The 26,570-nt window shown below is 55.2% G+C and overlaps 2 protein-coding genes across 8 annotated transcripts; one reads left to right on the top strand and one right to left on the bottom strand.

Moving 5' to 3' along the window:
* Window positions 1-2,281: 2,281 nt before the first annotated feature.
* SWI5 (SWI5 homologous recombination repair protein) lies at window positions 2,282-8,605 on the bottom strand. Its single transcript, XM_046021799.1, has 6 exons — window positions 8,557-8,605; window positions 8,320-8,428; window positions 7,976-8,024; window positions 5,970-6,091; window positions 4,184-4,278; window positions 2,282-2,622 (listed from the first exon to the last, which is right to left on the bottom strand). Exons 1-6 carry the CDS (start codon window positions 8,603-8,605, stop codon window positions 2,558-2,560), a joined length of 489 nt encoding a protein of 162 aa, XP_045877755.1. The 3' UTR covers window positions 2,282-2,557.
* Window positions 7,723-26,077, top strand: GOLGA2 (golgin A2). 7 transcript variants are annotated; one of them, XR_006820757.1, is made up of 29 exons: window positions 7,724-7,848; window positions 8,625-8,835; window positions 9,817-9,936; window positions 11,057-11,137; window positions 13,918-14,034; window positions 14,293-14,336; window positions 14,456-14,519; window positions 15,136-15,192; window positions 15,388-15,468; window positions 16,270-16,308; window positions 16,596-16,658; window positions 16,746-16,839; window positions 16,938-17,044; window positions 18,007-18,065; window positions 18,355-18,496; window positions 19,808-19,897; window positions 20,005-20,112; window positions 20,317-20,404; window positions 20,746-21,083; window positions 21,326-21,439; window positions 21,879-22,124; window positions 22,215-22,290; window positions 22,516-22,604; window positions 22,906-23,121; window positions 23,219-23,321; window positions 23,450-23,556; window positions 23,637-23,790; window positions 23,898-24,320; window positions 25,078-26,077. XR_006820757.1 is itself a non-coding variant. In XM_046022470.1 (28 exons), the coding sequence occupies exons 2-28, from the start codon at window positions 8,755-8,757 to the stop codon at window positions 24,119-24,121; spliced, it is 3,102 nt and encodes a 1,033-aa protein (XP_045878426.1). In that variant the 5' UTR covers window positions 7,724-7,848; window positions 8,625-8,754; the 3' UTR covers window positions 24,122-25,281. The 7 variants fall into 7 exon arrangements, 4 of the variants coding, with proteins under 4 accessions (XP_045878428.1, XP_045878426.1, XP_045878427.1 ...); XR_006820755.1 differs by having other exon boundaries at window positions 23,898-24,830; window positions 25,078-25,281; XR_006820756.1 differs by having other exon boundaries at window positions 24,628-25,281.
* The last annotated feature ends 493 nt before the right edge of the window (window positions 26,078-26,570 follow it).

The raw sequence follows: 26,570 nt of genomic DNA on the forward strand, positions 1-26,570 counted from the left end.
TGACTTCTGCTGGCAGGTGAACACTGCATGGCAGGCAGAGACCCGGAGGCTGTGGCTCCCAGCTCCTGTTACAGAGAGACACAGTGTGGACAGAGATATGACAAGCCAGCTGTCTGAGTGCAGAAAATGGGGCGAGGTGGGGGGGGAACCTGCAGGTGGGGGCCTCTCCTCCTGAGACTTCCCTCCTCCCCCCTGAGCCTGGCTGCTGACCTCTCTTGCTCCTCCTACACCGGAAGGTGATGTGGCCCAAGAAGCTGCAAGGGAAAAGTGAGGGGACAGCTGTGTAGGATTTCAGACATGTGAGAGACTCCGAAAGCCTGACCCCATCTCCAGTTAGATCACCAGCTCTCCCTCAGGACTTAGAGGTTGGGATCAGGGTGACATTCGGTAGGCAAGTACTTACGGACGTACGTAAGTTGTCACTTACGGCAGGCACGGCAGTTGTCACTCGAGATGCATCTGACAGTCTTGTCCTCAGAGGGCACCCAGGCTGGGAAGAGAGCCCGTGAAGGCCTCACAGTGTGGGGCCCGGGTCAGAAGGCCGGCGTCTGGAGCCAGACAGACCGGGGCTCTTTTTTTTTTCTTTTAAATGGGAGTCACGTGACTGGCCTGGAGAAGATTCCCAGAGGAGGGCATCTGGAACTCCAGGTTTTTGTTTTTTTTTTTTATTTTATTTATTTGACAGAGAAAGATCACAAGTAGGCAGAGAGGCAGCCAGAGAGAGAGAAGCAGGCTCCCTGCTGAGCAAAGAGCCCAATGCGGGGCTCGATCCCAGGAGCCTGAGATCACCTGAGCGGAAGGCAATGGCTTAACCCACTGAGCCACCCAGGCGCCCTCAGACCGGGGCTCTTGTTCCTGCTTGGCCACTGTGTGACTTTGACAAGTTGCTTCCACTCACTGAGCCTCAGTTTCCTCTTTTACAAAGTGAGGAGGATGATGGGAGCTGTCTGGTGTCAGGTGGTTGTGAAAACCTGTGGACACAATGACGTGACGGTGCAGGAAATGGCAAGAAATGACCCCAAATGGGAAAGCGCTCTGGCTCTCATGGTCATCAAGGAGGGCATGCATCTGAAATGAATGTGTGAACGTGTCTGCCACCTGGAGGGGGCCGGGGCACAGGCACGGGTCAGGCCAGCCACTGAGGAGCGAGGACGGGGCACCGGCAACTAGGAACATGGGGCTCAGAGGGCAGCCAGTCCCTGCCCCATATCCAAGTGCTCACCTTCCTTTCCCAGTCCCGGTCTCCCTTGGTGGGTCTGGGCCCCGTGGCTAGTTCTGGACAACTGTCTGAGAGAGGAGTGATGGCTGCTGATAGGGGGACGGGTCGATTCAGACTTGACGTGTCTTCTCCTTGTCTCCGCTCCCTGCTGTGGATTCCGGCGGTGAAGCCCTAAAATGCAGCGGGGGTGGGGTGGGTCCCAGACCTTCATCAGACTGGATGGTCAGTAGACTTTCTTGTGCTCAGCCGCGGAGATGTGGGGTTGTTTGCTGAGGCAGCTCATGCTAACGGCTCGCCGCATATGGTACTACTGTGATTTCTGCTCATAGAGGCCAAGTCAGTGGCTGTGATCACTCGGCTCCTCGGCTGGCAGAGCTGGAACCCACACCCAGGCCTGACTCACACGGCCGGTTTTTAGAAACTGTGCTTCCTTCACCTCATGGCGGCCTGCCCTCAAGCTCTGCTATCACACTGACGATCTCAAGATGTCGTCCAGCAGGGACAGCCGGCTGAGCAGCTGGAACAGTCAGAACTCTTGGCGGGTCCAGTGTGAAATCCTGACATTCTGGATTGCACCGGGAACTTGCAACACTCGTCTTCCTTCTGCCGGTGCTGGTGGATCAGGACAAGCAAGACACAAGGGAGAAGCAACAGCTTGCCCCACCGTGGTAGAGGACTGTAGTCGGGACTGGAACCTTCCTTGTGAAGATGGGACGCACAAGGGAAGGTTCGTCACTGCCTCACGCTCAGCTCCTCCCTGCCTGGCCCCCAACCCAGAAAAGCTGTATTGCATACCGTAAGCTTCAGAATGAGACTTATGCTTGAATCTCTGCTCTGCCACTTACTGGCTGTGTGACCTTGGGTAAGTCACTTTGCTTCTCTGAGCCTCAATTTCCTCATCTGTATGGGGGGGGTAGCGATATTCATTTCTCATGTGATGGACTAAGGCATTAGAGATAACGAACGTTAAGGTGCTCAGCACCGTGCTTGGTACAATCCAAGGCAGGCTCTCTTTCTCCTGAGGAAGATGAGGGGGCTACCAGGGGAGAGGGACTCACTGTATAGATTCGCACGCAGATTGCTTGTATGTTTATTTACAAATGGGAGACACACACACATAGATGTATCTTGGGGACATTTCAGGAAACTTGGGAGCAGGGAACAGCTCTTTGCTGTCTAGCTCTTGTCTGGGCTCCCCCCTGACTCAGACTGAGTTCTCTAGAAACGGCTTTTGACACTTCCTTGCTGGGAAGCCTGTGGGTGCTGGGCTCTCACGGCCTCTCATGTTCAAATCTGCCTGTCTCACTGGGCTGTGGACAAAGGGCTGTGAGCCTTGGCTCAGTCATTCACATCCAGGCCAAATTCTGGATACAGTTCTTTGGTGGTGACACCTCGGATCACGGCTGAAAGGAAAGAAAGAAGAAAGAACGCATGTTGCTTGGGAGGAGTGGAAAGGAGAATGGCCAAAGGTCTGACCTACCCAGGACCCACTCCTGGACCTCCCCCCTGCTCCCCTAGGTGGCTGACATATCCTCTTGCTACTCCTTCCAGACCCTACCACTGTGGGCCCTGCGTGTTCACCTCCAACTAGACTTACTGAACCCTTACCCCACTTCACAGAGGAGTCAAACGAAGCACACCCCAGGACTCCCCACAGAGCAGCTACAGCCACCTGCTAAAAAGGCAAATTTATATTTACATCGCACCTGGGGACTGCTGAAAACCCTCACTCCTTAGCCTGGCCCATGGGTCATGCCCTGGCCATTTGGTGGTGCCATTCCTCCTGGTCCCTCAAAGACCCTTTCTTCCTCCCAGGGGAAGGGGGCTCCTGAGAGGGCTTCCCTGACCGCCTTAGCTCCTCCCTACCTGCCACCCTGTTCAAACCTCCATATTCTTCTCCATCTCTGGCCTTTGTTTCCCTCGTAACAATTAACACATTTTATAATTCCTTTGTTTGTGTTCCTTTACTTACTGACCGCTCCCCACCCCTCCCCCAATACCAAAACATAAGTCACATGAGAACGGGGTCTTTTAAGTGTCTGGTTTGCTAGGGTGCCCCACACCCTGCAGAGCAGCGCAGAGCAGGTACTCAGTAAACGTCACCTCAGAGGAGAGGCTGCTCTGTCCTCTCCAGGTCCCAGGCCGGGAAAGACGGGTCTCAAGCTGGGTTCCATCTCCCAAAAGCTGATGCGCTTAACCACCAGGCTACAGTCCCCTCACCTCCCTCTCTCCTTGGGGCCTGATCACCCTCCTTTCTCCATCTGTATTTCCCTCCTCCTGTTGTCCCCTTTCCTTCCTTGGGACCCAGTCCCCCACCGGAACAGAGAAGCCCTCCCCACCACAGACTCCTGGATGCCGATGGGCAATTCTACAGGAAGTGCTAAACTCCCGCAGTGACCAGGCAGACGTTCCAGCCCCGCACCCTGTCCCGCACAGTCACTGGCTGCTGAACGCTGGAGTGCCCACCGACCCCAGCCAGGAGACCGGAGTGAGGCCATCCATGCCTTCGCTTGCTTCCAAAGTGGACTGTCCTAACCAACCCAGGCACACAGTCTGTGCCGTGGCCGAGCTCTCTGGAGAGTCAGACTGTGCTCAAGGAAGAACAAAATACTCCTCGAAGTCACAGAGTCCCCCTTCTGTAATCTTCTGCCTCTGGAGCAAGTCAGCCGCTTAAGGTTGAGTAGGCCCCAGAAGACTGGGACCCACAGCCCTCAATCTAGCAGGTAGGCAGGTTCATGTTCAGACCTGCCTGGGGCACTGAAGCGGGCTCTACACTTCAGGGAAGAAACCCCAGGGACTCCTGCAAGAGCTATACAGCTGCATGGGGCATTTGGGGAGGGGGCCAGCTGAGGAGGATAGGAAGGCTGGTAAGTTAGAGGGCCCAGGAGCAAAATCCAGACACCCGGGGGCATGCAGACTCCTTCCCTCCGAGCCCTGGTGCCGCTCTGGGGTCCTGTTGCTCACCTAGTTTGCCTAGCAGCAGCTGGCCTACATCTTTGATGTCATTGTACTCGTGGAGCTGGGAGATGTGGTCCTCCAGTTCATCCACACTGTAGCCTCTGGGGTGAGGGGTGGAGAGAGAGAGAGAGAGACGATCTTTAAGAAAGCTGAGGAGAGGGGCTCTCGGGTGGCTCAGTGGGTTAAGCCTCTACCTTCGGCTCAGGTCATGATCTCAGGGTCCTGATATCCAGCCCCGCATCGGGCTCTCTGCTCCGCGGGGAGCCTGCTTCCCCCTCTGCCTGCCTCTCTGCCTACTTGTGATCTCTCTCTGTGTCCAATAAATAAATAAAATCTTAAAAAAAAAAAAAAAAGAAAAGAAAAAAGAAAGCTGAGGAGAGGGACACGTGGGTGGCTCGGTTGGTTAAGCATCTGCCTTCAGCTTGGGTCACGATCCCAGGGTCCTAGGATCCAGTCCTGCGTCAGGCTCCCTGCTCAGTGAGGAGCCTACCTCTCCCTCTGCCTGCCACTGTCTCCGTTTGTGTTCTCTTGATCTCTCTGACAGATAAATAAATAAGTCTTTATTAAATTAAAAAAAAAAGAAAGCTAAGGAGGATCCAAGGTTCAGAGAGTAACAAGGCATCTATTTAAAGATTTTATTTATGTATTGGTCAGAGAGCAAGCGAGCACAGGAGCAGGGGGAGCAGCATGCAGAGGGAGAAGCAGGCTCCCCACTGAGCAAGGAGCTGGCACAGGACTGGATCCCAGGACCCTGAGATCAAGACCTGAGCTGAAGGCAGATGCTTAACTGACTGAGCCATCAGCTGTCCCACAAGGCATCTATTTAATTACCATTCACAGGATGCCTGGGTGGCTCAGTTGGTTAAATGTTTGCCTTTGGCCCAGATCCTGATCTCATGGTCCTGGAATCCAGCCCTGCATCAGGCTCCGTGTTCAGTGGAGAGTCTGCTTCTCCCTCTGCCACTCCCCCTGCTTGTACTCTCTCTCTCTGGCAAATAAATAAGATCTTAAAAAAACACACACACAAGGGGCGCCTGGGTGGCTCAGTAGGTTAAGCCTCTGCCTTCGGCTCAGGTCATGATCTCGGGGTCCTGGGATCGAGCCCTGCATCGGGGGCTCTGCTCAGCAGGAAGCCTGCTTTCCCCCTCTCTCTCGGCCTACTTGTGATCTCTGTCTGTCATGTAAATAAATAAAATCTTAAAAAAACAAAAAACCACAAATGTTCACTAAGGACCTACTATGGACAAGACAGACCCTGCCCTCAGGAGGCAAATCTCCCTGTGCCCTGAGGGAGCAGTTCCCAGCCACACTGGTGCTATGTGACCCTGGCCACCGCAGGGGGATTCACAGATGGGCACATGGGTGGCTAGTCAGATCCCCTCCTGCGTGAAATGCACATTCCAAGGCTGCTCAGTCTGTGCCACATGGCTGGAGCGAGGGGCGTGAGAAAGTCCAGGAGTTGGGGAAGAGCCAGCTTCCCCCAAGCCCTGGAGAGCCCACCTGCAGAGAGAGAATGGAGGTGGTGTGCAGACAGAAGCAGAGAAAGGCCAGAAGCAGAGACAGAGATGGACGGAGACAGCGATAACCTCTGCTCTGGACAGCTTTCCACTCCCTTGTCCCTCCTCCTCCTGGGTCTGACCACACCCTACCTGAGAGAGGCTGCTGAGATACACTGAATCCCTCCACAGGACACAGTCCTGGTTTTACACTAAGCTAGTGTGGAGGGGTTTCAGTTACCGGGCCCGGGGTTAAAAGTTATCTTAAGCATGCTGAGGAACCCAAAGAGACTTACTCAGATATTAACTGGACGATCTCCTTGTCCAGCAGGTCCCTCTTTTCCTTCATTTTCTGAATGTCAAGGTGCAGAGACTCCTCGCCAGCCCCATCAGCCTGGCCAGACTTGGGAGATGGCCGCTGAGTGGCACACAAAGTCATTAGCCAGAGTGACCCATTATCCACAATTCAGAATCTACACGTTGTTTTCAACAACCACCGCCCCACCTTCGGCTTGGTGACCAACACCCCTCACCCCCTAATAAGATTACATTGCCCTGCTGCCCTTGGAATTAGATGTAGCCAGCCCTCCAAGCTCTGGCAAGTGCAGGTTAATCAGAAATTATGTATGCGGGGGCACCTGGGTGGCTCAGTTGGTTAAGCAACTGCCTTCGGCTCAGGTCATGATCCTGGAGTGCCAGGATCGAGTCCCCCACATCAGGCTCCCTGCTCGGCGGGGAGTCTGCTTCTCCCTCTGACCTCTCCCCTCTCATGGTTTCTCTCTCTCTCTCAAATAAATAAATAAAATCTTTAAAAAAAAATTTAAAAAAAAAAAAAAAAAAAAAAAAGAAATTATGTATGCAACGTCTGGGAATTGTCCTTCCAGCGAGAGGGGACGCCTTTCTCTGGCCTGTCTTCCTCCTCCCTGCTGGCTGGGATGTGGATGTAATCAAAGAGCCGAACAGTGTTTTGGGCCACGAGGTAGAACCATGTTGAAGGTGCAGTGGAACAAGACAGAGGCCTGGGTTTAGGCCACCATTATTTGGGGTTTTTCTTTCAGTCCTAGCCACATCTAGTCCTAATTAAAGGGCCCATGCTGGCCCCGAATCAGACCTCAGATGCTCAAGTCTGTGATGTCACCGGGCTTATAATTCCATTGGGTAACAATCCCCTTCCCCGGGGCTGCAGTTCGTCTTGGCCCTCTCTGCCCCTAAATAATTATGTTTTTCCTCCAGATATCTCCATTTAAAGCTCTACTGACATTTCATCAGGAAGGCCTTTGCGGACCACCCTGCCTAAAATGGTCACTCCTCAATGGCTCACTATTCTTTTGTCCTGATATTTTATAACAACCCTCACCACTTGACATATACATTTCATTAATAATATTCTGGTTCACTGTCAGCCTTATGCCCCTGGAGTGTAGGGACAGTGTTTTGTTCACTGTGTCCCCAATAGGGCCTGGCACATAGTAGACACTCAATAAAACGTGTCAGGGACACCTGGGTGGCTCAGTTGGTTAAGTATCTGCCTTTGTCTCAGGTCATGATCCCAGGGTCCTGGGATCGAGCCCCACTTTGGGCTCCCTGCTCGGCAGGGAGCCTGCTTCCCCCTCTCCCACTGCCTGCTTGTGCTCTCTCTGACAAATATATAAATAAAATCTTTAAAAAACAAAACCAAAAAACGTGTCAGATGAATGGGTGAATGACAAATAATTAATCAACTAATGACAAGCCTGAAAAGAGCTTTTAAGGGGAAGTGCAGTGTGCGAAGGGAGTGTCTCAGCAACTGGGCTGAGTCAGAAGTGGGGGTGAGGCTTCTCTGGGGGACCTCAACTCTAAAGGATAAGCAGGCATCACCTTGCTCAAGAGCTGGAAGGAGATTATTCCAGAAAGGGACCGTATAACCAAACAACAAAGGCGGGAGAGAGCACGTGCCTCTGAGGGAATGAGAGTGGTTTCTGTGTGGGGCGGAACAGGTGAGGGAGGGGATGTTGGTGTTTTCAAAACCAACCACTTGTGGTGCTGTCAGCAAGGAGGAGAGGCAGAGCCCGTTGGGAGAGCCTGTGGTATCACTAGCAAACGCCAGGACAGGGCTGCTGCTTTGACGCTTGGTGGGCAGAGAGGAAGAGAAGGGGAAGGACTGAGAAATGACCTGGAGTTTCTCAGCAGAACAAGGTCTGCTGGGGGAGGTTTGAAGAGGGCTGGGGTGGATCAGCTACTGTTGGGGATAGAGGCGGGGCTGGGAGCAGCACTGACTTCCACGGTGGAGGGTGAGAAGGGAGGGGTGCATAGGCATACTCACAGGGGATCGGAAGGTCCCGCGGCAACTTTTGGAAAGTCCTGGCTGAGTCCTGGAGAGGAATCCGAGGGAAAAATGTTGATTGAGCCTAGAGTCGGCTCTGGGTGGAAAGGGGTGTGTGGGTGGTGTGGGAGGTTAGGAGTTGGGAAAGGGGTTAGTTACGGTCCGGTATCAGGGTAGGGATCCTCAAGGAAGGGGAGACTCTGAGAGGGGGAGGGTGTGGAGGGCCAGATGGGGGTTTCCGGAAGTGATCTCTGGGACGAGAGAGTCTGGGGCAGGGCCATGGGGAGTCCGGAAGGGGACTATGAAGGGATGCCCTTTCGCCCTGCCCTCCGCTCCCTGCCCACCTCCGGAGCCCTGGGGTCCGAGGCCCCCGTCTCGGAGGAGTATGTAGTGCAGGAGGGTCCAGGGCGAGGGCGGGAGAGCAGCCCCTCAGGCCAGCCAGGTATTTGGAATCTTATGACGGAGGCCGGGAACGGTCAGATAGGGAGATGTGCGCGCGCACCCTGCCAGCTCAAGCCCCGCCCCTCCCTCGAGGTGGGCGGGGACAGCGACTGCGCGCGCAGCTTTCATTGTGACTCCACCTCTCCCTTGGGGCCCGCGGCGGTCTGACCACGCCCCCTTTCCTTTCATCTTTCTCTCCGGCCAATAGGATTCAAGTATTGGGGCCACGCCCACCCAGCTGTTGCCTAGAAGCTCCGGGTCCCGCCTTTTCTGGCTCAGTCGCACACCGGAGCTTTGACCAGCGGAAGCTGTTCCGCAGTGGTTGACGGGATTTGGTGATGTGGCCCCCCCTTCCCTCCCCCCGTACCGGGATGTCGGAAGAAACCCGACAGAGCAAATTGGCAGCTGCCAAGAAAAAGGTAAAATGTGCCGGGTCGCGGCTCCCTGACCCAGCCAAAGGCCTCTCCGACGGCCGGGCCGTGGCCAGAGTCTGTGCTGCCCCTGAGGCACACAGGGCGAGCCCCTCGGCGCCCCTTGGCGCTCCCCCACCCAAAGTCTTCTCAGCCAGTCCCGCCCCCCGGCAGCCCAGCCCCCGCCCTCGCCCGTCGCCCCTGGGTGACTTTGGGCCGGTGACCCCCGGGATCCTCGCTCTGGGCTTGGCCCTCGCCTTCTGCCACCCAGAACCAGAGGACCGGACTCCCCTGGCCGGTCCGGGTCTCGGAGGACCTCGGTCCCGGCCTTGCTTTCCCCTCCCCCACCGCGGAGCGGCGACTCGGGCGTCGGTAGGGAGGAGTGGAATGTAGTTACGTCACAATCCCCCTCGGAACTGTCATTAGCGCCACGAGCCCGGTGTTTGATCTTACTACCCAGGCCCCCAGTGTTTTCATACCCTTTCCGGTTTCTCGGGTCGCGGCACAAATATCCAGCTTCAAGGGGACTGGGGACTATGGGACCTAGGTGGGAGAGGCTTCAGGAGCCCTTACTCTAAGACTGTACCCCATCCTTACACACTGACTTAAGTGATCAGGGAACGTTGTTAACACCTTGTGTCAATGGGGGAGAATGTGTTTTCTTTGGTATGGTTTCCTCCTAGGTTTATACTGTCCAGAAAGACTTTCACATTTTAAATCTGAATTTTAAATCTGGCATACCCCCAGAACTCAGAGTCAGAAGACTAGGTTTAAATTCCATTATTGCTCCCCCCCTTTATAATGCCATGTTATCATTCCATTTCTGCGGTCACTGAGAATTAAAATACCTTGTAGGGCTGTCGAGGGCATTAAATCAGATGGCGAATATAGGAGGATATCGTAAACTACAAAGTTTACGATATCCTCCTATATTGGGAGTTGGGTGTGAATATAGGAGCTTAGAGTTCTCACTGCTTTTCTTTTCTGCAGTTGAGGGAGTACCAGCAGAGGAACAGCCCAGGTACTCCTGCAGGAGTAAAGAAAAAACGGAAGATCAAAAATGGGAGTTGCTCAGAAACAACAGCTTCTGATAGTTGTCACTCCCCTGAGGTGAGTATTGGCTCGCCAGACTCCTGGGACCCGGGGTGCTGCAAGGGGAGTAGCGGGTGGTGGTTAAGTTTGTGGAAGAAGTGTCAGGTACAGGTTTGAGTCCTAACTCTCCCTTTGCCAGAGATAATGTCCCTGCTAGGGGTATATTTCCACATCACTAAGATTGGGGTAATGTTATCTTACGTACACTTGCGGCACTGGAATGAGATGGTTGATTTTTTTTTTTTTTAAAGATTTATTTGTTTGAGAGAGAGAGAGCGGGGTGGGGGTGGGGGGACAAAAAGAGAGGGAGAGGGATAAAATCCTCAAGTGGACTTCCGGCTGAGCGCAGAGCCTGACGTGGAGCTCCATCCTGGGACCCTGAGATCGTAACTCGAGGAGAAAGAAATCAAGAGCCGCCCATTTAACTCACTGAGCCACCCAGGCCTGCTAGAGGGCCTGGTGCAGGGTAAAGATTTGCTAAAGGGTAGTGGTATTTGATGCACTGATCTGGTGACTTTCCTCATCCCCGGCCTCAAACGGGAAGCCGTGCGGTGAGAGCAGCCATATGCCGTCACACTGTCCCTTTAGGAAGCACCGAAAGAGGCCCAGGATGGAGCGAGGAGGGGCCCAAGCACTTGGGTTAGGTGACATTGACTTTGGAGTCCGTCTTTGCCACCAGCTTGCTGGGTGACCTCAGGAAAATCACTTCCTCCCCTGGGTCCAGTGGCCTCATCTGTAAGATGATATTGTTGGAGCAGATCCATACCTTTCAGACTTCTAGCTGGAACCCCCTTTGTTCAAGCGAACCCTTCCTCAGAAGTCTGATTTTTCGAATGGGCATTCCTGTCAGATTCGTCCCCAGCATCCTGGGCCTGAGGAGCGGGTCTCATGAGTGTATTAAGAAAACTGCTACATCGGGCCAGTGACTGCATTCTCTGTCTAGTTCAGGGGACTCTTCCCTTTGTGTACCTTGATTTCTGTCTCCAGCAAGGCAGCCGGTGGCCGTTTGGGAAAGCGGCCCAGGCCATGGATTTGTTCCCTTCTCTCTTCCCTTCTTCCTTCCCTGACTCTCTCACCTCTCTCTAAGCCACTTTTCTCTCTCCCCTTGCCCTTGTTTCTCCCTTCTCGCCTCCTGTAGATTCAGGACATCCTGAAGGTGCTGGTGTCCGACCTTAACCGCTCCAATGGGGTAGCACTCCCCCCATTGGACAAGTGGCAGGTGAGGCAGTGCCAAGCTTCCTGTCTGGCTTGCTTTCTCCTGGCTGTGCATGCCCCAAGGCTTCTCTGGTTTGGGGGAGGCTATGCCTCTGGCTTATTTTGTGTTGCTTTCATTAACCCTCAGCCTGTTCACGTCTGCTTTTTCCCCCTGCTTGGTTGGTTGGGTTGTTTCCCTTGCCCCTCATCTTTTATCATCTTGAAGAAGGTGAGACACACCTTGACATTTAGAGGTAATTTGGGAAAGCTTCCTGAGCAGGTGCGTGGGATCTGGGCTTTTCGAGCCTTGGGTATGAATACCCAGCGGCATGTCAGACTCGGAGAGATTAAATAAAAGCAAACCTTCGGGCTTGCCCTTTGGGCACCTGTCCCCAAAAGACCCAACAGACTGTGTAGCAGTTTGTACTCTCTTTGAACTGGATGAATCCATTTTGGGTTGAGAGTAACTGTAGGGTTTAAGACAAAGGGGGAAAGGGGGAGCGTACATTACGGTTACAAGGTTCGAGGTCATAAGCGACAGGATATCCTGCCCTTGTTCTCTTTTAAAAATCAGCTGGACACTTGGCTGTGTGTTCAGTGGACCCTTGCTAGGGGAGGCGGTTGGCTAGGCGCTCCAGAAAAGAGGTAAACTAGGTCGAATGTGGACTGACGGAGGCCGACCCTACCGCAAGAAGCAAAGGTAGAATGTGGCAATGTTTCAAGTGCCCACAGCTAAGGGTGAGGTTTGTTGTAAATGGACTCAAGACCGGTTTGAAGATTACAGGTGGGTAGCATTTATCCAGACGGAGAGGGAGGGGAAGTGGGAGTTCTGGGCAGAGGGAGAGAGGGATCCAGGTAACAACCAGTATTATGAGCTCACAGAGCGTTGCCTAGAGAGGGAGCCTTGGTGGGTTCTCTGGACATGATGTTCGCACTTTGTCCTGGGGCACCGCCCAGGCCAGGGCAGTAGGGCTGAAATTCGGCCAGGTCCTGCAAGAGATGGGCATGGGCAGAGGGTGGGGACAGAGCCCTGGGTGCTGGTGTGAGAGCCTTTCACTCACTGGGACCGCTGACACCCGGGGGATCGGGTCTGTCCAGGTGCTTTGACTCACCTTGTGGGCTCAGAGGAGCTGCTGAGGGGCACAGGGAAGGGAGCCCTGGCCTAGAGGACTCTTGAAGCTGGTATTTGCACTGAGTTCTAAGAACCTGTGCCCGCACCCCCCTGTTGTCCTGGAAATGAAGACCCAGAAAAAACCCTTTTTGTGGTTTTTAAATCCTTTCTGTCTCCGTGGCCATTTCCCACTTAAGTTTTTTGTTCCTGCAACGCAGGCTTGTGGTTATAGGATCCTGGACAGAGCTGATAGCATTTCCAGAAATGGGGACTCATGAAGAAATAAAATTTTAATGGAACAGGACCGTTGGGGGAGTGGAGAGTGATTTTTTTAAATACTCCATACTTTTGCTCTAAGACCTAAAATTGTGAAATATCTTGGTTGATCATAAAAGTGTCATGTTACATATATTTAAGTCCTCAGAAAATCACTTTTATTCCTTCTCTGAACATTCTTGGGTCTAGTGCTAGGGATCCATGGGACCCCAGGATGCCAGGAGGCACCCAGAGCTTGCCAGGGCCCAGGATTAGAAGTGCCCACCTCCCCCAGAGTCTGAAGCCGGGCCAGCTCCTGAGCCCTTGGTGTTACCTGGGAGATTCTGTTGACAGGTTGGCAAGGCAACGTGAGGTTTCAGGGTCAAAGGTCACAGCCCGGACAGTAAACCCACAAATTGCTTGATTCATCCTCAGCTCCCCGGCTCTGCATCACTAGCTCTAAGGAGGGCAGTAGAGTTGACTTTTCAGAGGTGAGGGCTGATGTCCAGAGAACATCCAGCCCTGGGTCTCTCTTCCTCCCGGCGCCGGCCCCGCTGGCCAGCCCTTGGCTCCCTAATGTGCTCCCCTCTTCAAACTCGAGCTTGGCAGCCATCTTCCCCACCTCTCTGCTCATTTTTGCACCTCATCAGACATTAGATCTGTAGAGCCAGATGTCACGCCTGAGCCCAGAAAGAGGCTGGGTGGGTCCAGGTGGGGAAGAGGGAGCAGTTTCTTCATGGCTCTTTGTCCCCAGTCCCAAGATTGTTCTCCAGGTACCAGGAGTCAGAGCGTAGACCTCTTAGCTCTGGCTTCTCATGCGGTTCTCAGTTGGGTAGTTGTTTCGGAGCTAGGAGGTTGGGGTGGGCCTAGTGGCCATGTTTTTCTTTTTTACCTGCAGGAGTAGGGTGAGGCTTCGAGTTTGGTAGCTTCTTTCCTAGAAAAGTCCCGAACTGGGCAGATAGAGCCAGTAGCGGGGGGTAGGAGAGGGGAAGGGAGAAGAGAGCAGAGAGGAAGGAAGCAGATAGTGGTTGACCACGTCCCTCTGCTTGCCAGGGGCCCAGGATGAGGGTCACTCTGGCATTCCTGAAGAGCAGTGCCTTCCTTCTCCTGACTGGGCACCCCTGTCCTCCACCTGCTGTGGCTGCCACAGGTCAAAAACCTGATACTGTCCCTTGCCGAGCTCCATGGAGAATAAGGCCCCCACTTTCAGGAAGGAGGTCGCGCAGACCCCGCTTGGAGCTTTGGCCGTCCAGAAGGCTACAGAGCCGCCCTCAGCTCGGGCGAGTCACAGCCGCGCTCCACAGTGGCTCCCAGCATGTGTGACCGTCCCTCCTACCCCAGCAACCCCTGTCCTGCTCGCTCCGCACCCCCGCATCCATGGCAGCCGGGCGCCTTCTTACCCGCATGGCCCCCTAACCCCCTGCTCTGTTCTGTGACAGGTGTCCAAAGACCACACCACTCCTGCCACACCAACTGTTGATGACATCGTGGCACCTAATGGTGTCCCTTCGCCTTGTGCTAGTTCCCCTTGTGTTACTGGCATGGCGTCAGTTCAGGTTTGTGCCTTGCCCCGCCGCCTGCCGCCCCACTCTGTGTCCACCCCCCACTCCTCCTCCTCAGAGGACTGGACCTGCTTTGGGTCCTCTTCCCCTTTCTTCAGGTAGCTTGGTTCCTCCTGGAGGACTGAGGTGGGGGAGGCTGAGACCAGGTCTTTCCTTGAAGTTTGGGAAGCTGGCAGGTGGCCTCCCCACCCCGCCCCTGGGTGGTCTTCTCGAGCAGCTGAGTAACAACCTCATGTGTTTCTTCCTGAACAGAGTCATGATGCAGAAAATGGCCCTTTACTTATGGATGAAAATGAGTGAGTATCTCCTATGGGGCCAGCAGCCCCTAGGCCGAGGGAGTCGGGCAGGCTACTGCCCGCCACCCCCTCTTTCCCATTGAACCTCCTGCACCCCTGACTTCCATGTTTTTCCCCAGATGTCTGTCATCTACTGAGAGCCTGCGACAACTCTCTCAGCAGCTCAATGGTCTTGTGTCTGAGGTACCCCAGAACTTGAAACCCAAGGGAGAGGGTAGATGGTGGGGAACGTGACAGAAAGAAACCGGGGTAGAGGCTCCCAAGAGGGAGGGAAGAGCCCGGGAGCAGCTAGCTTGCTGGGCAGTGTTCAGCTCGGCATGACTCCTCTGAGTCCTCTTTTTTTTTTTTTTAATTTTTTAAAAGATTTTATTGAATTATTTGGTACAGAGAGAGAGGGAACACAAGCAGGGGGAGTGGGAGAGGGAGAGGCAGACTCCCCACTGAGCAGGGAGCCCGATGCGGGACTTGATCCCAGGACCCTGGGATCATGAGCTGAGCCCAATGCAGCTGCTTAATGGACTGAGCCACTCAGGGGCCCCTTTGAGTCCTCTTTGAAGCTCCCCAAACTGAAGGGGTTGGACCTGGAAACTGGTTACATCCTTTGATCCCTCCACTGGAAGCACAGAATGAGAGCCCCCTGGGAGGGGACCACGGAGGGGGAGATAAGAACCAGAAGGAGTTGGCACAAAGGGCTTAGACAGAACAGTTTGCAGCTGATGGGCAGGTCGGGGAATCGGAGGGTTAGGGAAGGGGTGGGGGGCAGAGCACGCCTGCATTTCCGCCGTTTCATGCCTCCTAGTCTTCATCCTACATCAATGGAGAGGGCCTGTCATCTGCTAATATGAAGGATCTGGAGGTAAGTGGGTCTGGACCGTGGCCCAGTGACCCTGCAGGCCAGCCCCCCCCACCCCACCTCCCACGGCGGGGGCTGGGTGCCCCGCTGCCGCTGAGATGACCCAGACAGCCCCCAACCCTAATGACTGCTCTCTCTACCTCTCCCTGCCCCCATCCTCCTCCTCTCCCTCCTCCTCCTCCTCTGCATGCGCCTCAGAGCCGGTACCAAGAGCTATCACTAGCCCTGGACTCCAGCAATCTAACAAACAAACAACTCAGTAACAAGATAGAAGAATTGGTAAGAGTCCAGTGGGGTCCCCTGGTTCCACGCTGCCACTCTGGGGCTCCAGTTTCTCCCTGGGGCCCTGAAGAAAGGGACTGGGGGCCGGGGCCCCTGGTTCCAGGGGAGAATGGGGTGCCCGGGGGCCTAAGTCTCCGTTGGAGGGACCCTGGAGCACGGAGCATGCAGCATGGCTCTCTGTGGCTGCCTTCTTCGCCTCCTCTCTGTTCTCCAGACACCCCTGCTTGAGCCCTCCCCGTACTTGCCCCGGGGGCTCTTGCTTCCCAGAGGAAGCACTGGCTTGACCCGTGTGCTCTGGCCCTGACTCAGCCCCTCATTTGCTCCATCTTTCAACTCAGACCAGTCATCTCTCCTCTCTGGGCTTCAGGGTCCCCAGGAGGTAGAATTAGAGGTGGCCGAGGTCCCTTTTAGTTCGGTAAATCAGGGCCTTCTCATTCAACAGAACCTGGCCTGGGGGGGAGGTGTGCTCAGTAAATATTTGTTGAATGAATGCACCGCCCCCCACCCCCCACCAACCACAGGCTGTCGGAAGGGTAGTCTCTCACTTCTCAGCTCCCATTTCTAGACGTTCAGGTCCCTGTCCTTTCACGGGCATCTGGATCCAGACTCTCACTTGAGCAAAGCCACCTGAGACCCAAAGTCTCTTTCCTTGGGAGCTTGAGGACAGTGTGTCTGTTCATCTCCCTGTGAACTTGCCCCTTAAAACCCATTCCCAGCCCCTGCCCATCCTCCATCTTGGTGTGGGGAGGGTAGCAAAGGCTGACAGACTGAGTTACCTTTCTTCGACTCTCCCCACAGAAACAACAAAACCAGGAATCTTTGGACCAACTGGAAAAAGTAACGTGATTTCTTTGTCTACTGGTCACGTGGCAGATGGGTTTGGGGAGGGTTCAAGTGTAGAGGCCCATGCTCATCTTGGTCTGATTCCAGCCTGGAGGAATAAAAGGCCCCCTCGTCCCCTACCCCTTCCCCACGCCCTGGTCCCTCTCCAGCGCCCCTCAGCCCCCCAGGATCTGGCCACGTTGTTGAGGCTGTCCTGGGCCATCGGTGGCATTCTGGGAGCACGTCCTTTCCGGTTTCATCTCTGCCTCCTTCCAGTCAGCCATATTGTGTCCTTCCTGCAGGAAAAGAAAGAGTTTGAGCAGAAGCTTGCCAAGGAGCAGGGCTCTCTGAGGGAGCAACTGCAGGTGCGTGGAGCCGTGGTCTTCCTCCCGCCCCCGAAGGAAATGCTTCCTTCCCTCCTCTTCAGCGCCATTCTTCCTTCTCTCCCGAAGGTTCATATCCAGACCATAGGAATTCTGGTGTCTGAGAAGACTGAATTACAGACAGCCTTGGCGCATACCCAGCAGGCAGCCAGGCAAAAAGCAGGTGGGAGTCCAGGCGTCCTCCCATCCCCCAGCCTCACATGTTGGTGGGCCTTGGGTGGGATTTCTTCCTGGGTTCCATTTTGAACTCTGTCATTCCAGGAGAATCTGAAGATCTTGCTAGTCGTCTTCAGTCTTCCCGCCAGCGCATCGGAGAACTGGAGCGCACCCTGTCTGCCGTCTCCACGCAGCAGAAACAGGTGGAGAGGGTGAGTCCATCGTCGGACCCGTCCACTCGAGGTGCTGCTTCCCTGGCAGGGGAGGGGCCCAAAGGTCCCTTCCACAAGATGGAGTGTATTTTTTTAAAGATTTTATTTATTTATTTGACAGGTAGAGATCACAAGTAGACAGAGAGGCTGGCAGAGAGAGAGGAAGGGAAGCAGGCTCCCTGCAGAGCAGAGAGCCCGATGTGGGGCTCGATCCCAGGACCCTGGGATCATGACCTGAGCTGAAGGCAGAGGCGTTAACCCACTGAGCCACCCAGGCGCCCCGCCCCCTCTTTTTAAAAAAAGATTTTATTTATTTATTCAGGACAGCACTTTTACTTATGTTACCATTTGTGGAGGAAGGTGTAATAGAAGGTGTGTGAAATGATTTATAAAAACCCAGGGAGAGGATCAGGGTAGCTGGGAGGACCCGTCACCTCTGTGCCTTCTGAGTGCTGGGCCTATGACTAGAACATTCAAAAAGGAGACAGATCACAGTGCAGATTTAATTCCACTCCTTGTATCTGCTCCCCCACCGCAGGGAGGAAATGTGGTTGAAGAGTCAGACAGACTGGGTGTTTAATTCCCACTCTGTCAGGGATCGCAGGCAGTCGACTTCACCTGTGACACTCTGTGCTCACCTATAAGACAGACAGAGCCAGGCCTGCCCCATGCAGTGGTCGTGAGGCTTGAACACGATCCTTAGCCTGGTGCCTGCCGGTGCCCTTGGGGAAGGGTCAGTCATGAAGCTCTTTGTGACGGGCAGTGTCTGGGCCTCCGCTGGCCAGCTGTGAATCTGTCCCGCCCTTCCCAAGCTCTTGGCCGCGGCAAATGGAAGCGTGGGCTTGGAAAGGCTTCGAACAAAACGTCAAGGGTGGCTGTGGTGTGGTTAGGGCTGCTGGTAGTCTGCCTGGTGCACCCTCCCCCTGGCCGCCACACCTGACCTCGCCTTTCTGTGTTCGCAGCACAACAAGGACCTAACCAAAGAGCGAGATGCCCTAAAGCTGGAGTTATACAAGAACAAGTAGGATGGCGGGGGGCTGGCAGCGGGAGGGGTGCAGGAGCCGGGGGAGGGGGTTGGCTGGCTTTGGACAGGTACAGAGCCGGGCTCTGGGCCCAGCAGTGCCACCGACGCAGGCCATGGCCTCAGGCCACTCAGGTCTTCTCTCTGGCCTGCCCCTGGGGACTCTCGTGCCCCGGGGTCCCTTCCGATGCCCCTGTTCCGTGGCTCTGTGGCAAGTGTGGCGGGTTGATCACCAGAGGGCTCCTTTCTGTTCTGCACTCACGTCTTTCCTCGCTGCCTGTGGCCACAGCAAAAACACTGAGGACCTGAAGGAGCAAAACTCGGAACTGGAAGAGAAGCTTCGGGTGTTGGTGAACGAGAAGGCGGGCATGCAGCTCAAGATGGAGGAGCTGCAGAAGAAGCTGGAGATGTCGGAGCTTCTGCTGCAGCAGGTAAGGCTGTAGCTGCAGGGAGCCCGAGCCCCACCCGTCGGGGTTGCGGGCCTCCTGCAACCACGAGCTGCAAGGTCGGCATCCTTGTTCTGGTCCCGCGGTAGAATCCTGCTCCAAACATTGATCAAACTCTACACATCGGGGCCCAGCCCAGATCTGTGGAATCAGAATCTCAGGGATTTTTTTTTTTTTAAAGATTTTATTTATTTAGTTGACAGAGATCACAAGTAGGCAGAGAGGCAGGCAGAGACAGAGAGGGGGGAGGCAGACTCCCCACCGAGCAGAGAGCCCAATGCGGGGCTCGATCCCGGGACCCGGGGTTCATGACCTGAGCTGAAGGCAGAGGCTTTATCCCACTGAGCCACCCAGGCGCCCCTCTCAGGGATTTTTTTATTTAGTTTCTCAAAGTGTCCTGGGTGCAAACCATTGTTGCATAGGTGCCAGGCACAAGGCTAGCCCGTGAGTCCTCCTGCCTCCTCGTGGAGGGCGGGCCACCAGGGTCAGAGGCTCCCCTCGGTCAGGGTTTCTTCACACTGAGCCATACTCTGCCTTCAAGTCGCTTCCCTCGTTGGGGCTCTCTTCCCTCCCGATCAACACAGGAAAAATCTCGTCTCTTTCCCAAGACAGACCTTCTGATACTGGGGGGTGGGGAGCCTGTGTACAGATTCCTTGCGGCTCCCTCATCTTTTCCAAGCTACACAGACCCGCTGGGGCTCATGTGGTCTGTTACCCTTCTGATTGCTTTCTCCTGGTTGGGACCTGATCTGTTAGGACTCCTCTTATGGTCAGTCCCCCAGAGCGGAACAGGAGTCTCCAGTTGGGTCTAGCCTGGGCAGCAGACAGAGCTCTGTACCCATCCATCCATCTGGCTCCCCATCCATTCAGCAAGTGTTAATGGAATGTCACCTCTGTGGCCCGTTCCTGTGATGCGCAGTCTAATAAGCAGCCTGCTAGAGATAGAAAGTGAGGCCTTGAGGTTGCCCTGAAGTTGGTGGACACCTGGACTCTGTGACCCGACCACCCCTGGACCGGTTTGTAGCCTTATTCACTATAGCCAGGAAAGGATCTGGAAGGATACACATCAGGTCCCGGGGGGTCCTGGGAGCTAGAGGAACGGTGAATATTTAGTTTCAGAAAGCCTCTGGGTACAGTCCTAACAACGTAAGCACAGAGATCTTTGTCTATCCCAAGTCGTTAACGTTATCCCAGTTCGTACATTACCCCAGCTCAGATCCTTTTGCTGTGGGGGGGCGGTTCGCGTGGTACAGCGTGGGCTCCCCACATCTAACCTCCTCGTCTTTCATGCTCCAGTTTTCTAGTGAATCGAAACCCCACGATAGCAGCCAGGAGTTACAGCAGGCCCTAGAAGAGCGGGCACGCCTGGAGGCCCGTGTGGAGCAGGTGAGGCCTGGCAGACCAAGGCGGGTGGAAGGAGGATGAGCCCAGGTGCCCAGGAGCTGGTGAGGCTCAGGGACAGCCCCTGCTACCTTCTCTGCCTCGCCCTGCAGCTGAGCGATTTACTGAAGCAACTGCAATTTGAAAGAGACCGTTATGCGGAGAATCTGAAAGAAGATAGTGCTTTCTGGCAGGACAAGATGCGGCAAATGTCCGAACAGGTGAGATGCGACCTTCAACACCGCCCCCCCCACCTTAGACAGGTTACTTGGTCTTTCCCGGGCTTCAGTAAAATGGGAATCCTGTCACTTGCTGTGGGCAGCCCAAGATGGCTGTGTCGTTTTTACAGGGGTGCGGTGGTGGGAGAGAGGGCACTGGCCCTCCCTTCCCGCCCCCCACGTGCCCCTCCCCTGTGCTTTGGGCAGGTGCACAAACTTCGGGAAGAGAAGGAGCACAGTGCGAGTCAGGTGCAGGAACTGGAGGCCAGCGTGGCCGAACTGAAGAACCAGCTAGGTAAGCCGGGGCTGGACGATCTGGGAGCAGGATTGGTGGCAGAGGGCTGGTCAGGGTGCCTTGGAGTGGCCGAGGGAAGGAGGGTCTATACCAGGCGTTGGCCAGGCTGGGTGCAGTGCCCGCTGGCAATCAGCCAGAGTTGTCTTGAGAACAAAAACCTAAAGAACTCTATCCGAAAGGGTCTAGAAAGACAGCCTGTCCCATGAGTGTGAGGGCACCGTCAGCCAGGAAGCCCAGGTTTGGGGTGACGAGGCCCAGGGAGGAGCTGGGAACCAAGCAGAGGGGTTTCGGAAGGCACAGAAGTGAGAGGCCCCTACCGCGCACCCCCCCTCTCCCCCCAGTGGTGCCTCCAGCCCCAGAGCCCCCAGCCGGGCCCTCGGAGGAGGAGCAGCGGCTGCAGATGGAGGCCGAGCAACTACAGAAGGAACTGGAGATCCTGGCGGGGCAGCTACAGGCCCAGGTAAAGGACAACGAAGGTCTGAGTCGCCTGAACCAGGAGCAGGAGCAGCGGCTGCTGGAGCTGGAGCGCGCCGCCGAGTGCTGGGGGGACCAGGCTGAGGAGCGCAAGAAGATCCTGGAGACCATGCAGAGCGACCGCACCACCATCAGCCGCGCGCTGTCCCAGAACCGCGAGCTCAAGGAGCAGCTGGCTGAGCTGCAGGACGGCTTCGTCAAGCTGGTGTGCAGTAGCCCCTCCCTGGCCAAGCCCTTTGGTGCAGGGCGGGACACCGAACCCCTTTGGGCCTCTGTTTCCCAGCCATAAAATGGGGTTGGGGGGGTAAGGACCCCATGTGACACAGTCCCCGTGAAGGCACACTGTGAGCCAGAGAGCCCTGCTCAGATGAGCCACGGGAGGCAGATGTCATGTTCTGGGGGCCCCCGGCTGCCCTGGGTGGCCGCTGACTCTTCCCCTCTGTCCAGTCCAACGAGAACATGGAGGTTACGACTGCAATGCAGACAGAACAACATATCAAGAATGAGCTGGCCAAGAGGCTGGGCCAGCTGCAGGAGAAGCTGGGGGAGCTGAAGGAGACAGTAAGCCCTGTGCCCTGGTGGACAGACACCAACCTGGAGGGCGGTGGGAGGCTTGGCCAGGACGAGGCAGCTCCAGCCTGGTGGGGGAGGTGGGGGCACAGAACTCCAGGGTCCTTCCCAGCCTGCCTGTGGCAAGGGCTCCTTGTTGCTCCCCGTTCTCTGACTTTACGAAGTGGGTAGCCCTGAGTCCGAAGGTCGTCGCCCTGGCTAGAGCCCCCAGTCCCTTTAACCAGAGAGCAAGAGACTGTGTGTCGAGGGCAGCTTCTCGGATTCGGCCCTGGGTGCCGCCCCTAGTTCCACTGGTCACTATTCTGCTTCTCACCTCGGGGCCTCGGTGTCCTCAGTCTAAAAGGGAGATTAGCAAGCCCTCTCCTACCCCCCACACCTGACTTCCCCAGCCTGGGCTCGGAAGTCTCTCAGTTCCGGGGTCTTCCTGCAGGTGGAGCTGAAGAGCCGGGAGGCCGAGAGCCTGCAGCGGCAGCGGGACCATTACGCGAGCCACCTGCGGCAGTATGCGGCGGCCTACCAGCAGCACGCGGCTGCCTACCAGCAACTGGCTTCGGACAAGGAGCTGCTGCAGAGGCAGGTCCTGGTGCAGACCCAGCTCATGGACCGGCTGCAGAACGAGGATATTGAGGTCAAGGTGGCGGCCGAGAAGGCCCGCCAAGAGTTAGAGGAGACCCAGGTGAAGGGCGTTCGAGGGCTTGAGGGCTGGGTCCCCAAGGGGAGGGCCTGCCACCTCTGTGTCCCTCCTCACTCTTTTCTGGCCCCTCAGGGACGCCTGGAAGCTGCCACCCAGCAGAACCAGCAGCTCCAGGCCCAGCTGAGCCTCATGGCTATGCCTGAGGAAGGTAGGTGGGAGTGCCCAGGGGAGGAGGACAGAGCCCAGGGAGGAGGGCAACTTTAGTGTATGAAGGGACCTTTAGGACAGCAATTCCATCTCCTTCGGGGAGACGGGCTGGCCCAAGGTCACACAGGGAGGCGGGCCAGAGCCCACCCCAAGCTTTCCTGCCCGGCCCACTCCACCTCCCCTGCTGGGTTGTCTGAGGACCACCTCCCACTGGCTGCCCCGACAGGAGACGGACTGGATGGTGAGGAGAAGGACGAGGCGGCTGCCTGTCCAAAGCTGAGCATGCCGGAGGGCCTGGATAGCCAAGAAGCCATGGTGAGCGGGCCCCCATTGTTGCTCCTTCCTTCCCTGACCCGCTTCGTGCTTCCCTTTGTGGTCCCCCCACACACGGGGGCACCCTCCTTACCTCCTGCTCCGCCTCCCTCCCTCGACTTCTCTTGACCCCCGACACCCCTGGGAGCCAGCTGTCAGCTGTCGCTCCATCCTTGAAGCCCGAGCTTGTGCCTGCTGGGAGAGGCCGGCAGAGGAGGAGCTCCCGCCACCCACCTGCCCTCTCTGCTCATCCTGAGCAGCAGGCCCCCCCCCACGAAAGCACACCTGCACGTCTTGCCCGCAGGTGGCATTTTTTAACTCGGCCTTAGCCGGCGCCGAGGAAGAGCAGGCCCGGCTGCGCAGGCAGCTGAAGCAGCAGAGGCTGCGTTGCCAGCACCTGGCTCACCTGGTGGCCCCCGGCCAAGAGCAGGAGGCAGGTGACAAGGCCCCCGGGAGCAGGGGCGACAGTGTGCCTGTGGAGACCCACCAGGCCCTCCAGGAGGCAATGGACAAGTTGCAGGTGAGCGCCTCTCCTCGGGCTCCAGCTCAGCCTGGCAGGGTGGGGGGCTCCCCCCAGGCCGCTGCCAGACCCTGACCCCTGACTCCTCTGCCTGCAGGGCCGCTTCACGGCCCTCATCCAGGAGAAGGCGGATCTGAAGGAGCGGGTCGATGAGCTGGAACATCGCTGCATCCAGCTTTCTGGAGAGACCGACACTATTGGTGAGCGGCAGGGCCGGTGCCAGGGTCGTGTCAGGGAGGAGTCAGGGTCGTGTCCGGCACGGAGGAGCTCTGCCTCCCCCCCCCCCCGCCCCCCGCCCCAGCCTGAGCATGCGCCCCTCTGCCCGCAGGAGAGTACATTGCCCTCTACCAGAGTCAGAGGGCCGTGCTCAAGGAGCGGCACCGGGAGAAGGAGGAGTACATTAGCCGGCTGGCTCAGGACAAGGAGGAAATGAAGGTGGGGGACCCTGAGCAGCCCCAGGAGTAGGGCGGGGCGGAGGTGGGGCTCGCGAGGGTGCTCAGCCCCTCTCCCTCCAGGTGAAGCTGCTGGAGCTGCAGGACCTGGTGCTTCGCCTCGTTGGCGAGCGCAACAAATGGCAGGGCAAGTACCTGGCCGCTGCCCAGAACCCTGCTGGGGAGCCTGCTGCGGCACCCCCATCCCGAGAGCTTGGCGATGCCGATGGCCAGGCCGGTGAGTAGAACCCTCAGGGGCGGGTGGTTTGGGGGGCGGGGGTGGGGAGAGCTGGCACGGCACTCAGAGCCCTGCCTCTCTCCCCCCTCCCCACCCCGCCCCGAAAGATATTCAAGAGGTGAACCTGGCCAACAAGGAGAGCGCGGCACCTCCCCAGGGGGAGGCCCTGCCGGGCCGCAGTGCCTCCGAGAACCCCACTGCACAGCAGATCATACAGCTGCTGCGGGAGATGCAGAACACCCAGGAACGCCCAGGCTTGGGCGACAACCCCTGCATCCCTTTCTTCTACCGGGCTGATGACAACGACGAGGTGAAGATCATGGTGATCTAAGCCCGTCACCAACAAGCAACATTTGAAGCAATGGGGCTGGGGGCTCTGCCCTCACCCTGTCCCCGCCACCCTGTCCTTCCTTCCCATGTCCCCGCCACCCTATCCTTCCTTCCCAGGTACCTTTTTTTCCCTACACTAGCAAGATAGAACCCCTAGAAAAAGGGGTATGATTAGCCCCCTAATGGGGAGAAACAAATAGGTGCAGACCCCCTTGTCACCTAGGCCAGAGCTGTATCTCTATATCTGGACGCTTCGTGGTTCCAGAAAAACACAGAGCCAGAGGCTCAATAAGCTAAAGAGTTTATTTAGGAGTATGAAAAGCCCCCTTAAAAAAAATTAAATAAAAAAGAAAAAAAATTAAAAAAAAGAAAAAAAGAATTAAAAAAAATTAAAAAAAAATTAAAAAAAGAAAAAAAGAATTTAAAAAAAATAAAAAAAGAAAAAAAAGAAAAAAAAGAAAAAAAGAATTAAAAAAAAAAACAACCGTAATGGAGAGAAACAAATAGGTGCAGACCCCCTTGCCACCTAGGCCAGAGCTGTGTCTCTATATCTGGACGCTTCGTGGTTCCAGAAAAACAAAGAGCCAGAGGCTCAGTAAGTTAGTTTATTTAGGAGTATGAAAAGCCCCCTTTAAAAAAAAAAAAATAATAAAAAAAAAAAAGAAAAGAATAAAAAAAAAGAAAGCCCCCTAATGGGGAGAAACAAATAGGTGCAGACTCCCTTGCCAGAGCTGTATTTTTATATCTGGACGCTTCGTGGTTCCAGAAAAACAGAGCCAGAGGCTCAATAAGTTAAATAGTTTATTTAGGAGTATGAAAAGCCCCCTTAAAAAAAATTAAATAAAAAAGAAAAAAAATTAAAAAAAAGAAAAAAAGAATTAAAAAAAAAGAAAAAAAATTTAAAAAAAGGAAAAAAGAATTAAAAAAAAAAAAACCCTAATGGAGAGAAACAAATAGGTGCAGACCCCCTTGCCACCTAGGCCAGAGCTGTGTCTCTATATCTGGACGCTTCGTGGTTCCAGAAAAACAAAGAACCAGAGGCTCAATAAGTTAAATAGTTTATTTAGGAGTATGAAAAGCCCCCTTAAAAAAAATTAAATAAAAAAGAAAAAAAATTAAAAAAAGAAAAAAAATTAAAAAAAAGAAAAAAAGAAAAATAAATGAAAAAAAGAATTAAAAAAAAAAAAAAACCCTAATGGAGAGAAACAAATAGGTGCAGACCCCCTTGCCACCTAGGCCAGAGCTGTATCTCTATATCTGGACGCTTCGTGGTTCCAGAAAAACACAGAGCCAGAGGCTCAATAAGCTAAAGAGTTTATTTAGGAGTATGAAAAGCCCCCTTAAAAAAAAAAAAAAAAAATTGAAAAAAAAAAAAGAAAAGAATAAAAAAAAAAGCCCCCTAATGGGGAGAAACAAATAGGTGCAGACCCCCTTGTCACCTAGGCCAGAGCTGTGTCTCTATATCTGGACGCTTCGTGGTTCCAGAAAAACACAGAGCCAGAGGCTCCATCTCTTGGGGAGCAGGGGTTCCCTGGTGACCTCCTCACCCCCACCAAGCAGTCCGTCATTCAGAGGGGCTCATGCATCCTCTATTCAGAGGCACTTTGGGGCACAAGTGCCCCCCTGTCCAGCTTGACGACCGGGCAGTACTCTCCCGGGCCTCTCTGAGGCCAGGCAAAGCCCTAAGCTGGTGGCGGGGTGGGCTCCCTCCTCAGTGTATTATACTGTACTTGTGTAATATTTTGTATATTCTGGGGACGCAGCACCCCCTGTATCATAGAGGTTGGAGCTGACGAACGGGGCAGAGGTTAACAGTATCCGGGAAATGGGGAAACTTATTTATTAATAGCGTAACAGGACAAAGGAAGACCATAAGGAGGCGGGGACGGGGTTTAGCCCAGGTGATTCGACTCCTGTTTGCTTTTTATTTGGGAATAAATAAACGGATTTAGCCATACTGCTCCGCCCTTGAGTGTGCCTGTTTCCAGTCCCTGGCCACCAGGTGCTGGGGTGTGCGCGGCGGGCACGGGACAGGGAGCAGATCTGCCAGCGGAGAGCAGGCTTCCAGATTGTGTGAAGCCCCAGGGTGTCTGAGGCTGAGCGGAGCTGTTAGAGATGGGGCCAGGCCTGTCTCACCCCCATGCTGCTGGGGGAAGCCTGGGGGATCCCAGGGGCCCTTCCCTGGGACTCTTAAGGGGGCACCGCTGTCCTAATGGCCCAGAGGGTCAGAGGCCCTGAGGCTCAGAAGCCTGATCTAATCCTGGGGAGGGACAACAGGGTCCCAGCACGCAAGAGTGATGCCTTCCAGTTCAGGTAGTTTCCGTCCCATCACCCTGCCCCTCTGGTGGCCTGTTGTCCTGTCCGTCCGCAGTGCGTGCCAGGGCCCCCTTCCTTCCTCCAGGCTGAAGGGTGCCCCTGCCCTGCAGTGGGCAGAGCTGGCTTCCCAGGAT

Source organism: Meles meles, chromosome 11, assembly GCF_922984935.1.
Source record: "Meles meles chromosome 11, mMelMel3.1 paternal haplotype, whole genome shotgun sequence".
In the NCBI taxonomy this organism is placed as follows: Eukaryota; Metazoa; Chordata; class Mammalia; order Carnivora; family Mustelidae; genus Meles; species Meles meles.